General features: G+C 36.9%; 1 protein-coding gene across 3 annotated transcripts in view; it reads right to left on the minus strand.

Moving 5' to 3' along the window:
* The window catches only part of SLC35A3 (solute carrier family 35 member A3), a 73,131-nt gene continuing 56,992 nt past the window's right edge, over nucleotides 1-16,139 (minus strand). For all 3 annotated transcript variants that reach the window (XM_008264828.4, XM_002715839.5, XM_070077990.1), the window contains one exon: nucleotides 1-4,363. In XM_008264828.4, coding sequence (XP_008263050.1) covers nucleotides 4,273-4,363 — 91 coding nt within the window. In that variant the 3' untranslated portion in view covers nucleotides 1-4,272. The remainder of the gene's footprint in view (nucleotides 4,364-16,139) is intronic.

The following is a 16,139-nucleotide window of genomic DNA, read 5'->3' on the forward strand; positions in this document are numbered from 1 at the left end:
TTGAGATTAACAAAGAGATATTTTATTTAAAAACAACTTTTAGACCATTACCATCATACAGGTAGAGAAACTTTAACTGATTTAAATAAAATCCAGTCTTTCCTAAAAGCATAGGTGGTTTAAGAAAAGGAAGATCACATGTGATAAAGGTAACTGGAGAGGTAGGGAAAAGATCAATGATCATTTTTTTATATATAAAGACAGCAGACTATTCATGAGTTAAGTTCTAGACACAAGTAAATTTGGAAACAAGGAAAACATTTATATATTTTACAAAAATAATCTATTTCAATAAATCTATTAAATAGGTAATAATGGATACCAAAATGATGATAAATTTATCAATTAAAAATCCATTTAACAATCAGTTTACATATTCCTTTGAATTATGTCCATAAAAACCTATAAATATACAAATCACATTCCCAAACCCAAAAGAATTTTTCTAAAATGGACTAGACGTAGACAAATTCATGATCCAAATAATTTCTAAAATATTTTCAAAATCATAGTAAATTATATCTTGTAATAGTGAATGAAACAACAAAATGACAATTATATACAATTGTGTAAGTTTCAAAAAACTCAATGAGTGAGCAATGGTGCCATATTAATTAAATAAGGTACTGTTCACTAATATATATTTTATAAAATACCTATTTTGTTAGATAAAGGATTTGAAGAACAAATGTTGAAACAACAAAAAATTAAATTATAGTTATACTTAAAATATCTTAATTTTGTCCATATGTCTACAGTTGTAAATTACAGAAATATTCTCCAGAAAAGTCAGTTATTTGGTAAAGCAAGGCACACAGGACCAGATTTTGAAAAACATGCTTTTTCCTTGGTCCTATAACTACTTTAAATATCCTGGAGAGTCTTAAGATGACTTTCAATATATAATAAATAACTTTTTAATATTTTCTTATATAAAGCATACATCCATAATACTTACATATTTAACAGTAAATGTGTAAATGAGTGATGCTAAACCCTGTTTTTCTTTTTTAAAAAAATTAATTCAGTTGAATGACTATGCAATGACATTTTAAAAGTCCAATAATTTGATGTTAGAGAATACAGCATGAAACTAAGTGTATGAAGCTCAAGATCGGTTTCTTAGACTTTAAATATCAAACTCTTTCATTCCATGAAATTCTGTGACATTCAACATAAAATGATGTAAACATTTAAATTTTATATCTCTAAACTACATATTTCAACTTAACAGAAGCTTATAACCTCTCTAAAATCAATTATAGAATAATTGATAACATCACTGTGTTACTGTATCTACTTTTCTTTCCAAATATTGTACCCTTAATTTTTAATAGAACTATCAATTGGCACTCTTCTCCCACAAATTAACACATCTTCACATTGAACAAAGTCGTTGATAAATAACAAACTTAAAAGAATCAAGGAATTTAAATAATCAAGGAGACAACATTATACAAGGTTGATACAATAAGGCCTTTAAAAGTCATCAAAACATCAGGACATTATCTGTATACATGACATGATATAAAGGTCTACATTCTCAAATATTTCTTTATGAATTAAAAATTAAAAACTACATAGCCCAATCTCTAATAATAAACATTTCAAACCTACTAGAAAAGCACAATATAAATTATGCTTTCTAATAAAGTTTTGCTTTGAAAATATACTTCAGACTATTTGGTTTTTGCCCATATCCACAATTCAATTACATTATTATAATCTTTGTGGAGAATCTTGAAAATCGTGTTATTCTAGATGCCTGAAAATGTATTATTACTGTAACTAACATGTTTAATATCCAATAGTTTACTTGAATAATTTTTGAAGTGTTAAAATAGAAGCAAATTAAACCTGAATTAACAACTGCAAGTGTACACTTGATGTAAAACATAAGTACACAAAAAATTTCAATATAAGCTGAACATATTCAGTCCTAAATTCTATGAATTTACAAATTTAGATTTCACTTAGTAACAGGTAATAGGGTATATGTCTATTATCATACATATTATCATGGCCTCAAATCATCATGCTGAAAGAATGAAAAAGTTATTTTAAAAATATCCTGGAAGGCAGTAACTGAAAATCTTGTTTGACATTCAAAAATATGCTTACCATTTTGTTAATACTAGCAAATTACTTGTAAATATTTTGAAATATTAAGCACTTTTAAAGTTTGGATGGAATTGATTATGTCTGTAACCTGTAGTGACTACTGGCATTTACAAAGTATTGCTGCCAGTCCAACCAAGCAGGAGAACATGACAGTTCCTAACATAGTACTTTTGAGCCAAATTCTAGTTAACAAAAGCAACTAGAACTATATAAAAATATTTATTTTATTATAGCTTTTACATCTATTAAAACAGATTTTTAAACATATATACAGCATGAATGAAAAAATAAACTAAAATACTTCATATACTCAACAGGTAATTCTGTCTACAGTCAATAATTAAATTAAACCCATATTCCAATTTCAGAAAGCATTTTTGCTCACCAATTTATTGATTTATATTCTCTCCCCTTGTGTAAATTTATTAAATAACTCACGTTATTTGCATCCTCAACTCCAGTGTTAAAAAGAAAAAAAAATCCACTATTTTAAAGCAAAATGGTGGCGCCTTCCCAGCAGCTCTTGTGGGGACACAGAAAGGAAACTCAGGAGTCAGGTACCTCTCTCAGTCATGTATTCAGAGTATTACCGGGGTCAAATGGTTCTATCAGAGGTCTAAAACTTCTGAGCAGCTTTAGATTTAAAGTCATAGAGTCATGTAAAATAATCTAATACAGCAATTGGAAATGTTTCTAAGAAAAGTCATTATGGTCTATGTCTACTGACATGTGTACTACTATTCATTTGGTTGCTTTATCAACAATTGTAGATTAAAGAGAGTTTTGACAGAGCAATGAATAAGATATTCTTGTAGGCCGGTGCCGTGGCTCAATAGGCTAATCCTCTGCCTTGCGGCGCCGGCACACCGGGTTCTAGTCCTGGTCAGGGCGCCGGATTCTGTCCCGGTTGCCCCTCTTCCAGGTCAGCTCTCTGCTGTGGCCAGGGAGTGCAGTGGTGGATGGCCCAAGTCCTTGGGCCCTGCACTCCATGGGAGACCAGGAGAAGCACCTGGCTCCTGCCTTCGGATCAGCACGGTGCGCCGACTGCAGTGCGCTGGCCACAGCGGCCATTGGAGGGTGAACGAACGGCAAAAAGGAAGACCTTTCTCTCTGTCTCTCTCTCTCACTGTCCACTCTGCCTGTCAAAAATAAAAAAAAAAAAAGAAAACTAAATAAAAAAAAGATATTCTTGTAAAAACTTTCTAATGGTATACAGTATATGCTTGATAATTCAAAATTCTCCAAATGGAGATATTAGACAATAACTTTATGTTAAATTACTAAATGAATATTTAATCCCTTTAAATTAAAACTTTAATAGCAATTAATACAAATGAATTGAATTTAAACCAATATTAAGGATTCACCTGACTTACAGAAAAGAAATGGAAGAAGGGGAAACTCCATTAGCATAAAAGTCAATGGTTACTACCACAACAGCAACCAGATTACTTTCAGCTGTCTCTAAGTACTAAATGGTCTAAAGATGTATATATGGAGAAACAGATATATTTCTATGCTAAATATGAATTTGATTCTCTAACAAATCAGACCTAGAATGTGACTTAATCAATTCTTATGTAGTTCAACAAGTAACATTTAGTAATCCTTGTTTAGTAACATTTTGTATAAATATAAAAATCTCAGATATGTGAAATATTTTCTTCAAATCAGACTTCCATTTTTTCACAGCATTATAGGTAATTAGAATTTTCAAACTTTAAATATTCCATGTGATTTTATAGATCTGTACAGAAACAACAAGATTAAAAAATTTAGTAAGATTAAATAGAGTTTGTAAAAATTGATTTAGGACATTTGTGTGCTCTTGCAAAGAGTGCATAGGACATTTCTGCAGCAATCAAAAAGGTAAAATCTTTCTAAACTCAGATTTCAAGTTTCCTCCCATATTTCTTTTCATTTTAATCCCTGGAATAACTTTCAAGTTTTGATTTCTAGATGTAATAGATTTTGTTACATATACAGTACACACATTTTATCTTTAAACCTGTGTATTCTCAAACCATTTAAAAAAATCTGATCAGATTTAGCATGATGATATCTTCAGAATCTGTAGAAGTCCTCCGTGCAAGATTAATGTCGAGATTTCTAGTGCACCATCTTGAAAAACCAGTTAAAGACAGTTTTTGGCTATGCTTTAGTGAGATTTCCTGCAGGCTTGGGATCATAACCATATAAGAAAGTAGCTGTTATTACAAGGATGGCTCCAAGGAAAAAGACACTATATTAGATGAAGGAAAAATGAAAAAGATAAAGTCAGATTAAAAGCATAACAATTGCTTCTATTTCTTTACTATAAAAACAAGTATAATTTGGTGAAACAATGATCCAGTTCAAATGGCTAACAAATATTGCTTACTACACTATAGGTATTCAGCTAAGTACTTTACATATATTATCTCATTTAGTTCTCACAACAACCCTATGAAGAAGTGCTAGTATTACCTTCATTTTTTTCATAATGAGGAAACAGGTTTAAACAGTTTAAGTAACTGCCTAAAGTTGACAGGATTCAAATTCAGGTATGTCTGACCTTAGAGTCTGTACTTTCACCCACTGTACTACATTTAGTGTGTCCCAAGACAAAAATGTGTTAAATGTTATATTTCACTTTAATATGCATTTTGCACACAATATATTCAATAATAAAAGGACTCTCTTTACATATTTGAAAATATAAAAGGAAAACTACATCCTTCCATTATCAAATCAAGGTAAACTTTAATTTTAAATCCAAAGTAAAAAGTAAAATTCAAGACTAATTTTTATAGGCTGCTTTACAAAAAGAAATCATATTAAATGCAGGGAGTTCTCTGTTTCCTCTTATTCTATTTATAGATAGAATCTACCTTACTATAAAACTGAAAATGAACATAAACTGGGCATAAATTAGATTATTAACCTTAGTTATTTTTAAGCTTTTTTTTAAAGATTTATTTATTTATTTATTTGGAAGTCAGAGTTACAGAGAGAGGAGAGGTGGGGCGGGGGGGAGACAGAGAGTGAGACAGAGAGACAGAGAGGTCTTTCATCCGCTGGTTTGATTCCTAATTGGCTGCAACAGCTGGAAATGTGCCAATCCAAAGCCAGGAGCCTGGAGCTTCTTCCAGGTCTCCCACATGACTTGGGCCATCTTCTACTGCTTTCCCAGGTCAAAGCAGAGAGCTGCATCGGAAGTAGAGTAGCCGGGACTCAAACCAGCGTCCATATGGGATGGTGGCACTGCAGGTGGCAGCTTTACCTGCTGCACCACAGAGCCAGCCCCACTAACCTTAATTTTTAATGTGTACATTTTGAAAAATGTTGTTATAGAGACACGAATTAGTCTTGACTTTAAAGTTTCTATTAGGAGCTGGGTGTTATGGTGGAGCACGTTAAGGCACCTCTGGTGATGCTGGCATCCCGTATCAGAGCACTCAGTATCCAGCTACTCTGCTTGTGATCCAGATTCCTGCTAATGCACCTGGGAGAGCAGCAGAAGATACCTCAAGGGCTCAGGCCCCTGCCAGCCTTGTGGGAGACCCAGATAGAGTTCTGGGCTCCCAACTTCGGCCAACTGCAACCATTTGGGGAGCCTAGTTTATGGAAAATCTCTCTCCCTCCCTGTCTTTCTCTGATGCTCCCTATTAAATCAATCAATAAACAAATCTTCCTATTAACAAAACAAAATCATCCTCATTTTAAAAAATGTTCTGTAGGGGCCAGTGTTGTGGTGCAGCAGGTTAACACCCTGGCCTGAAGTGCCGGCATCCCATATGGGCGCTGGTTCTAGTCCCAGCTGCTCCTCTTCCGATCCAGCTCTCTGCTATGGCCTGGAAAAGCAGAAGATGGCCCAAGTCCTTGGGCTCCTGCACCCGCGTGGGAGACCTGGAAGAAGCTCCTGGCTCCTGGCTTCAGATTGACACAGCTCTGGCCATTGCAGCCAACTGGGGAGTGAACCATCGGATGGAAGACCGACCCCTCCCTCTCTCCCTCTCTCTCTCTCTCTCTCTCTCTCTCTCTCTCTCTCCCCCACTTTCCCTCTCCCTCTCTCTTTCTCCACCTATCCTCTCTCTCTGTGTAACTCTGACTTTCAAATAAATAAATACTTTTTTTTTTTTAAAAAAAAAGAATGTTCTGTAAAGAAAAGAGATCATTAATCCTCACCATGAGATCAAATGCCTTTCATGATCTGGTCTCTACAATCATATACTCCCTATTTCACTCCACACTAATCTATAATTCAGCCACTCAACTCAACAAACATATTGTGCTCTTTCATGACAGTGTCTTCATAGATCTATCCTCTCAGTCTGTAATTTCCTTTGTCCCAAAGAAATCTTTCCTAACAATTCAAGTTTAATCTCTCAAAGACTCTAGCCCTGTAGACGGTTATGCTATTAGAAGACTATTATTAACAAAAATTTTTTTCTCAGAGATTTATTTGAAAGTTAGAGGGACAAAGAGAGGGAGAGACAGAGAGAAAAGAGGATCTTCTATCCATTTTATTCCCCAAATGGCAGCAACAGCCAGGACTGGGCTATGCCAAAGCCAGGAGCTTGAAATTCTTTCCTGGTCTCCCATGTAGATGGCAGTGACCCAAGTACTTGGGTCATCTTCTGCTGCTTTCCCAGGCACATGAGCAGGGAGCTGGATTGGAAGTGGAACAGCCAGGACACAGATCTGGGTCAGAAGCAGAGTATCCAGGACTCAAACTGGCACCCTGACATGGGATGCCTGCATTGTAAACAGTGGCTTAAACCACTGTGTCACAATGCGAATCCCTAAACAACTCATTATTTATCTGTCTGTTCCACTGCTCAACAAAGTGCTCTTTGTTTATTGTTGTACTTGGTGCAAATGGGTAACTTTTCCAAAGACTTAGATTCAGTTATGTATATGAAATTAAAATAACAGGACTGGTGTTGTGCTACAGCAGGGTAAAATGCTGCCTACAACACTAGATATGACACTGGATCCCAGTCCAGTCCTGGTTGCTCAGCTTCCAATCCAGCTCCCTGCTAACGTGCCTGAAAAAGAACCAGAAGATGACCTGAGCACTTAGACCTCTGCCACCCATGTAGGACACCTGGATGGAGTTTCTGGCTCCTGGTTTCATCCTGGCCCAGCCCTGACCATCACAATCATTCGAGAAGTGAACCAACAAGTAGAAGTCATCTTTCTCTATGTCTCTCCCTCTTTGTTACTCTGCCTTTCTTTCTTTCTTTCTTTCTTTCTTTCTTTCTTTCTTTCTTTCTTTCTTTCTTTCTTTCTTTCTTTCTTTTTTTTTTTTGACAGGCAGAGTGGACAGTGAGAGAGAGAGAGAGACAGAGAGAAAGGTCTTCCTTTACTGTTGGTTCACCCTCCAATGGCCGCTGCAGTGGCGAACTGTGGCCGGCACACCACGCTGATCCGAAGCCAGGAGCCAGGTGCTTCTCCAGGTCTCCCATGCGGGTGCAGGGCCCAAGCACTTGGGCCATCTTCCACTGCACTCCTGGGCCACAGCAGAAAGCTGGACAGGAAGAGGAGTGACCAGGACAGAATCTGGTGCCCCGACCGGGACTAGAACCTGGGGTGCCGGCGCTGCAGGCGGAGGATTAGCCTATTGAGCCGCGGCACCAGCCACTCTGCCTTTCAAATAAAAATAAATCTTTCAAAAAATTATTAAGATAACATAAAACTTTCTATAATATATCTTGAAGAAATTACAGCATAAATATTATATAATTATTTAGGCTTTGGATAAACTTTCTGGATAATTTTTTCAGCAATCAATATGAACTTTTCTTGGCTTTCCAAAACTCTAGAACTGTGTAGACTGAAAATCTAAGCTCAAGTAAGCTGTCTGACTCAACTTTCTACCCATTGCAGCAATCTCTTCTGTGATACGTCTAACAGGATCTACTTGAATATCTAATAATGTCAGCAAATGCCTGATTCTCAAGCCAGAACTTCTTAGATGGCTTTGAATGGAATATTTTTGTTAGGGGGGAAAAAAAGCTGTCACAATTTAATGATTATTTTAAGAATTTGAGCTAACAATATTATATTTCCATTGATACATTGATCATACTGCTATAAATTATTTATTCACATGTCTGTCTCTTCCTGACAGACTGTATGTACATTTTTGTGTTTGTTTTTGTTATAAAAAGCAAACCTGGGGCCCAGCGCTGTGGCACAGCAGGTTAATGCCCTGGCCTGAAGCACTGGCATCCCATATGGGCACTGGTTCGAGTCCTGGCTGCTCCACTTCCAATCCAGCTCTCTGCTATGGCCTAGGAAAGCAGTGAAAGATGGCCCAAGTCCTTGGGCCCCTGCACTCGCATGAGAGACCTGGAAGAAGCTCCTGGCTCCTGGCTCCGGATCGGCACAGCTCCGGTCCTTGTGGCCAACAGGGGAGTAAACCAGTGAACGGAAGATATCTCTCTCTCTCTCTCTCTCTCTCTGCCTCTCCTTCTTTCTGTGTATAACTCTTTCAAATAAATAAAAAAATTAAAAAAAAAATAAAGTATATCCTAGTAATGTACACATTCTAAACATTTGTAAATAACATTAAATCATATAATGAACAAGAAATAAAGGATCCTTATGATAAAAGCGCTGCTAGGTTAGTCTAAGTGATTCATTTCAACATGAAGCTGAAAAAAGAAATACTTTCAAATTTTTGTCTCTGAAAAGTACAGATTTCAACAGAAATTCCTATCTGTTGTCCAAGTTTTAGTGAAGGATGAAAAGCATAAATTTTGATATAGAAATACTATATTTTTCTTTTTTTTTTAAATATTTATTTATTTATTTATTTGACAGGTAGAGTTACAGACAGAGAGAAAGGTCTTTCTTCCGTTGGTTCACCCCCAAAATGGCTGCCAGGGCTGGCGCACTGCGCCGATCCAAAAGCAGGAGCCCAAGCACGTGGGCCATCCTCCACTGCCCTCCTGGGCCACAGCAGAGAGCTGGACTGGAAGAGGAGCAACCAGGACTAGAACCCGGTGCTCATATGGGATGCCGGCGCCACAGGAGGAGGATCAGCCAAGTGAGCCACGGCGTTGGGCCCTGAAAAACTATATTTTTGTACTGCCAAATTTTATCCGTGATCTTATCTCACTTCCCTCAATAATTGAATTTTCATAGTTTTAAAAATTTTAAATCTTGAACATTCACTTAATAAACATACTGAGTAGCTATTATGTGCTAAGATCCAGCCCTGCTTATTTATCAGATGGTGATAAGTCTTGTGAAAAAAGAAGACAGCACAGAAGTGGACGTTCTTTCATTTGGGAAGTCTGTTGATAAAGTGGCATTTGAGCTGAGATCTCAGGGATTCATGCCATATGAATATGTAAGGGGTCAGTATTCAAGGAAGATGGAAAGACAATCAGAGCCCATAGCAAAGAGGCTACTGTTGAGCAAAGAGGAGAGAAGAGGAGGGAAGGGGAGGGAAGGGAAGATGAAGCGGGGGAGGGAAGGCGAGGGGCCGGAGGTAGGTAAAAGGGGAAAGGGAAAAGGAAAGGAAGTATCAGGTAACTACAGAAGAGTAGCTGAGGGGCAAATTAGCCAGGCCATTAACCAATGACAACTTTTGTTGTCACTGTTGGTAGGCTTCTGAGCATAGCATTCAAAGTATCTGATTTATACTGAAAAAGAATAATTCTGGTTGCTAAATACAGAAGACTGCAGATGCAGGGCAAAAGAGGAGGGAAAGAGACAAATTAGGAAACTACTAATCCAGGTGAGAATGAGAGTGGTATAGACCAGGACAATAACAGGGAAGGCTGTAAGAAATGGTGATTCTGGAGGTATAAAAATAAGAGTTGACATGAATTATTTCTGGATTAGAATGATGTGAGAAAGATAAGGAGAAGTTAATGAGTTTCACTCAGAAAATACAGAGTCAGATTGGATTAAGACAGTGGAGTAGGGAGTGAGCTTGCTGATCTAGTCTAGAAGAAGACGGTTTGAAAAATATGGAGAGTGCAGTCTCAGGGAAGAGTTAGGGAGAAAATAGCAGAGGAAATCCTATGCAAACTGGAGGGACACAGCAGACCTACATGGAGGGCAAGGACACGCACAACTCAGGACCCCAGCAGCCCAGAGCCTCCACACCAGCACTAGAGAGTAAGGTGAGACCAGACTGCAGAAGCCCAAGCTACTGGCGATGAAGCTGCAGGAAGAGCCTAGAGGGAATCCGGCTTGGAGCCCCATGGGAGATAGTGTACCTGCCAAATTAGAGGAGAAAAAACAAAGGGGGGCCACATTTGGACATACATAACAGCTGCACCAGCTAATGTCTGTGCCCAGCAATCAGCCCAAAGGAGACTCCTGAGTCTGGTGGGGAGAACAGACAAGGGGCTGGGTGCTTGTGACTGTGGGAGGCTTGTGTGCTGGGAATGTGAAAAACCTGAGGTTGTGTGGGAGGGCTCACGGTGTGGCTGGGACTTTGGGCAGTTACTGTGGAAGGCTCTACACAATCAGGGCTCCCTGGTTACCTGGTGAGAGACATTGCTGAGGAATCTGAGCTTATACTGAGGACCATACAGATCCTTTGTATGGTCCTTGTGGCAATGCAGACAAATATTATACCCACTGGGGCTAGTGCCCAGGCACTAATTTCCTTTGAGGATAGGAGCTCAGCTGAGTCTATGCCAACAGACAAGAACAAACCTCCCCTCTGATAGGAAAAAAAAAAAAAAAAAAAAGAGGAGGCGATTTACCATGCCAAACCAGAGTGCGTCACCTCAGAGGAGCTCAGCTGAGCAGAATAAACCTCCCTTCTGATTTAAGAAAAAAAAGGGGAGATATAGCATGCCAAACCTCCGTGTGTCACCTTAGACACACCCTTTACCCTAGAGAATTGAAGAGAGCTCCCTGGCCCCACCCACCACAAGCTTCTAGATATTCACTGAAAGCAGACACTCCACTTATCTACAGAGGAATAGTAAAAAGATAAAAGCCACCACAGTAAAAACAAACAAACAAAAAAACAAAGAAGAAACCAAGAGTATCTTAACAAATGCACGAATTCAAGAAAAAAGAATAAAGAAGGCAACATGATGCCCCCAAAAGAACACAACACTTCAACACTAAAAAGTGAAGATGATGAGATTGAAGAAATGCCAGAAATGGATTTTAAAAAACTGATTACACAGAAGAAATCAGAAGCAAATGTATGATCTACTGAAATTTGTATATGACTTGAAAGAAAATTTCTCCCACTAAATTGAGATCTTAAAGAGAAATCAAAATGAAATGAAGAATTCAATAGAACAAATAAAAAATGCAGTGGAAAGCCTTAACAAAAGAATCAGGGACGCAGAAAAAAGAATATCTGACTTAGAAGACAAAGCACAGGAAATTATATAGTCAAACCAAAAACAAGAAGAGGAAATTAGAAAACTAAAAAACACTATTGGGAATCTACAGGATACTATCAAATGACCCAACATATGGGTTCTAGGAGTTCCTGAAGGTGTGGAAAGAGAGAAAGGATTAGAAGGCTATTTATTGAAATAATAATAGAAAACTTCCCTAATTTTTAGAAAGAAAGGGACGTCAAGTACAGGAAGTACATAGAACTCCTAATAGACATGACCAGAAAAGATCTTTACCATGACTCACTGTAATCAAACTCAACACAGTAAAACATAAAGAAAAGATTCTAAAATGTGTCTGAGAGAAACGCCAGATAACTTTCAGAGGACTTCTAATTAGAATCACAGTGAACTTCTCTTCAGAAACCTTGCAGGCTAGGAGAGAATGGCGAGATATAATCTAAGTTTACAGATTATAAACCCAGAATACTATAAATTGCAAAGCTCTCATTTATGAATGAAGGTGAAATAAAGACCTTCCATAACAAAGAGAAATTGAAAGAATTTGTCACCACTTGTCCAGCCTTATACAGAAACACAGAAACATGGTCATCACTATGACAAAAGGTAAAGGAAGAGAATCTCTCAGTAAAAGTTCAAAGGAAATTCAAAGTAAAAAATAGGAATATTTTTGGGAAAATGGCAGGGCAAAGTTGTTACTTATCAATAGACACCTTCAATGTAAATAGCCTCAACTCTCCAGTTAAAAGACACAGACTGGCTGAATGGATTAAAAATCAAACCCATCTATTTGCTGCCTCCAAGAAACACATCTCATCAACAAAGATGCATGCAGACTGAAAGTGAAAGAATAGAAAGAGATATTCCATGCCAACAGAAACCAAAAATGAGCTAGGGTAGCCATCTTAATATCAGACAAAATAGACTTTAACACAAGAATTGTTCAGAGAGACAAAGAAGGGCACTATGTAATGATTAAGGGATCAATTGAACAGGAAGATGTAACTATTATAAACGTATATGCACCTAATTACAGGGTACCTGGCTATTTAAAAGAAATGTTAAGCGATCTAAAGGGAGACATAGACTCCAATACAATAGTAATGGGGGTCTTCAATACCCTACTTTCAGCAAAGGATCAAACAGAAAGAAAATCATCAAGGAAACAGCAGATTTAATCGACACTATAGACCAAACAGACTTAACGGATATCTACAGAACTTTTCATTCTACAGTTGCAGAACACACATTCTTCTTACCAGTGCATGGAACATTCTCTAGGATAGACCACATGCTAGGCCATAAAGCATGTCTCAGCAAATAAAAAAAAAAAAACTCGAAATCAAAAGATGCATTTTCTCAGACCACAATGGAATGAAGCTGGAAACCAGCAACTTAGGAATCTCTAGAATATATGCAAACACATGGAGACTGAACAAAAGCTCCTGAATGAACTGTGAGTCATAGAAGAAATCAAGAGAAATCAAAAAGTTTCAGGAAACAGATGAAGACGGCAATACAACATATCAAAACGTAAGGTATACAGCAAAAACAGTGTTAAGAGGAAAGTTTAAAGCAACTGGTGACTACATCAAGAAATTGGCAAAGTACCAAACAGATGAGCTATCAATGCATCTCAACGATCTAGAAAAACAAGAGCAAACCAAACCCAAAACTAGTAGGAGAAAAGAAATAATTAAAACTAAAGAAGAAATCAACAAAATTGATACAAACAAAAATATGTATAAAAGATAAGCAAAACGAAGAGCTGGGTTTTTGAAAAAATAAACAAAATTGATACACCACTGGCCCAACTAACCAAAAAGAGAAGACCCAAATCAATAAAATTAGAGATGAAAAAGGAAATGTAACAGCAGACACCACAGAAATAAAGAGAATAATCAGAAATTACTACAAAGAGTTGTATGCCAACAAACTGAGAAACCTAGAAGAAATGGACAGATTCCTGAACACACACAGCCTACTTAAATTGCATCATGAAGACACAGAAAACCTAAACAGACCCATTATCAAGACAGAAACTGAATCAGTAATATGACCCTTCCGACAAAGAAAAGCCCAGGACTGGGTGGCCTCACTGCTGAATTCTACCATACATTAATGAAGAACTAACTCTGATTCTTTTCAAGTCATTGAAAACAATTGAAAGGAAGGGAATCCTCCCAAATTCTTTCTATGAATCAAGCATCACCTTAGTTCCTAAACCCAGAAAAGACACAACGGAGATAGAGAACTACAGACCAATTTCCCTGATGAAAATAGATTAAAAAAAAATCCTCAACAAAATTCTAGCCAATTTGATCCAACAACATATCAGAAAGATCATTCATCCGGACCAAGTGGGATTTACTCCTGGTATGCAGTGATGGTTCAACATTCATAAATCAATATGATAAATCACATTAACAATCTGAAGAACAAAAACCATATGATTATCTCAATAGACACAGAGAAAGCATTTGATAAAATACAACACCCTTTCATGATAAAAACTCTAAGCAAATTGGGTATAGAAGGAACATTCTTCAACACAATCAAGGCAATTTATGACAAACCTACGGCCAGCATACTATTGAATGGAGAAAAGTTGGAAGCATTCCCACTGAGATATGGATGCCCACTCTCACCATTGCTATTCAATATAATCCTGGAAGTTTTAGCCAGAGCCATTAGGCAAGAAAAAGAGATCAAAGGGATACAAATCACTATTTGCAGGTGACATGATTCTATATATAGGGGATCCAAAAGACCTACCAGGAGACTATTGGAACTCAGAAGAGCTTGGTAAAGTAGCAGGATATAAAATCAATACAGAAAAATCAATAGCCTTTGTATACACAATGACAAGGCTGAGAGTGAGCTTCTAAAATCAATCCCATTCACAACAGCTACAAAAAAAAAAAAAAAAATCAAATACCTTGGAGTAAATTTAACCAAGGATGTCAAAGACCTCTATGATGAGAATTTCAAAATATTAAAGAAATAAACAGAAGAAGCTGCAAAAAAATGGAAAAATCTTCCATGTTCATGGATTTGAAGAATTAATATCATCAAAATGTCCATTCTTCTGAAAGTAATAAACATATTCAATGCAATACCAACCAAAATACCAAAGATATTTTTCTCAGATACAGAAAAAAATATGCTGAAATTCATGTGGAAACACAGGAGAGCCTGAATAGCTAAAGCAATCTCATAAAAAAAAAAAAAAAAAAAAAAAAAAAAAAAAAAAGCACAAAGCCAGAGACATCACAATACCAGATTTCAAGACATACTAAAAGGCAGTTATAATCCAAACAGCTTGGTACTGGTACATAAACACATGGAGAGATCAATGGAGCAGAATAGAAATGCCAGAAATCAATCCAAGCATCTACAACCAACTTATATTTGACCAAGGTGCTAAAACTAATCTCTGGAACAAGGACAATCTCTTCAACAAATGGTGCTGGGAAAACTGGATTTCCACATGCAGAAGTATGAAGAAGGACCCCTACCTTACACCTTATACAAGACTCCATTCAAAATGGATTAAAGACCTAAATCTATGACCTGATACCATAAAATTATTAGAGAACATTGGGGAAACCCTGTAAGATATTGGCACAGGCAAAGAATTCTTGGAAAAGACTCCAGAGGCAGAGGCAGTCAAAGCCAAAATTAACAAATAGGATTACATCAAATTGAGAAGCTTCTGTACTGCAAAAGAAACACTCAAGAAAGTGAAGAGGGAATTGACAGAATGGGAAAAATTATTTGCAAACTATGTAACTGATAAAGGATTAATAACCAGAATATATAGAGATCAAGAAACTCCACAACAACAAAACAAACAAGCCAGTTAAGAAATGGGCAAAGGACTTAAACAAACATTTTTCAAAAGAGGAAATCCAAATGGCCAATAGCCACATGAAAAAATGTTCAGGATCACTAGCCGTCAGGGCAATGCAAATCAAAACCACAATGAGGTTTTACCTCACTGCAGTTAGAATAGCTTTCATACAGAAATCAACAAACAAATGCTGGTGAGGATGTAGGGAAAAGGTACCCTAATCTACTGTTGGTGGGAATGTAAACTTGTAAAACCACTATGGAAGAAAGCTTGGAGATATCTTAGAAATCTGAATATAGACCTACCATATGACCAGCCAACCCACTTCTGGGAATTTACTCAAGGGAAATGAAATCAGCAAATAAAAGTTATTTGCACCCCCATGTTTACTGCAGCTCAATTCACAATAGCTAACACATGGAATCAATCCAAATGTCAGTCAACCAGAGACTGGATAAAGAAATTATGGGATATGTACTCTATGGAACACTACACAGCAGTAAAAAAAAAAAAAAAAAAGAAATCTGGATATTTGCAACAAAATGGATGAATCTGGAAAACATCATACTTAGTCAAATAAGCTAGTTTCAAAGGGACAAATACCGTATGTTCTCCCTGATTTGTGATAACTAATAAAGCACCTACAAGGAAATCTGTAGAAGTGAAATTGACATTTGACAATGACATCTTCAAGTCATTCAAGCAATGACTTGAAGAGCCCTTGTCTTGACTGTCAATGAACATTTTTTTTCTCTTCTTCATACCATTTGTTGAATTCTTTACTTAACATAGTTAATTATATTTGTATAAAGTCAATTGAAAATAGATCTTAG

Source organism: Oryctolagus cuniculus, chromosome 7, assembly GCF_964237555.1.
Source record: "Oryctolagus cuniculus chromosome 7, mOryCun1.1, whole genome shotgun sequence".
Taxonomy (NCBI): Eukaryota; Metazoa; Chordata; class Mammalia; order Lagomorpha; family Leporidae; genus Oryctolagus; species Oryctolagus cuniculus.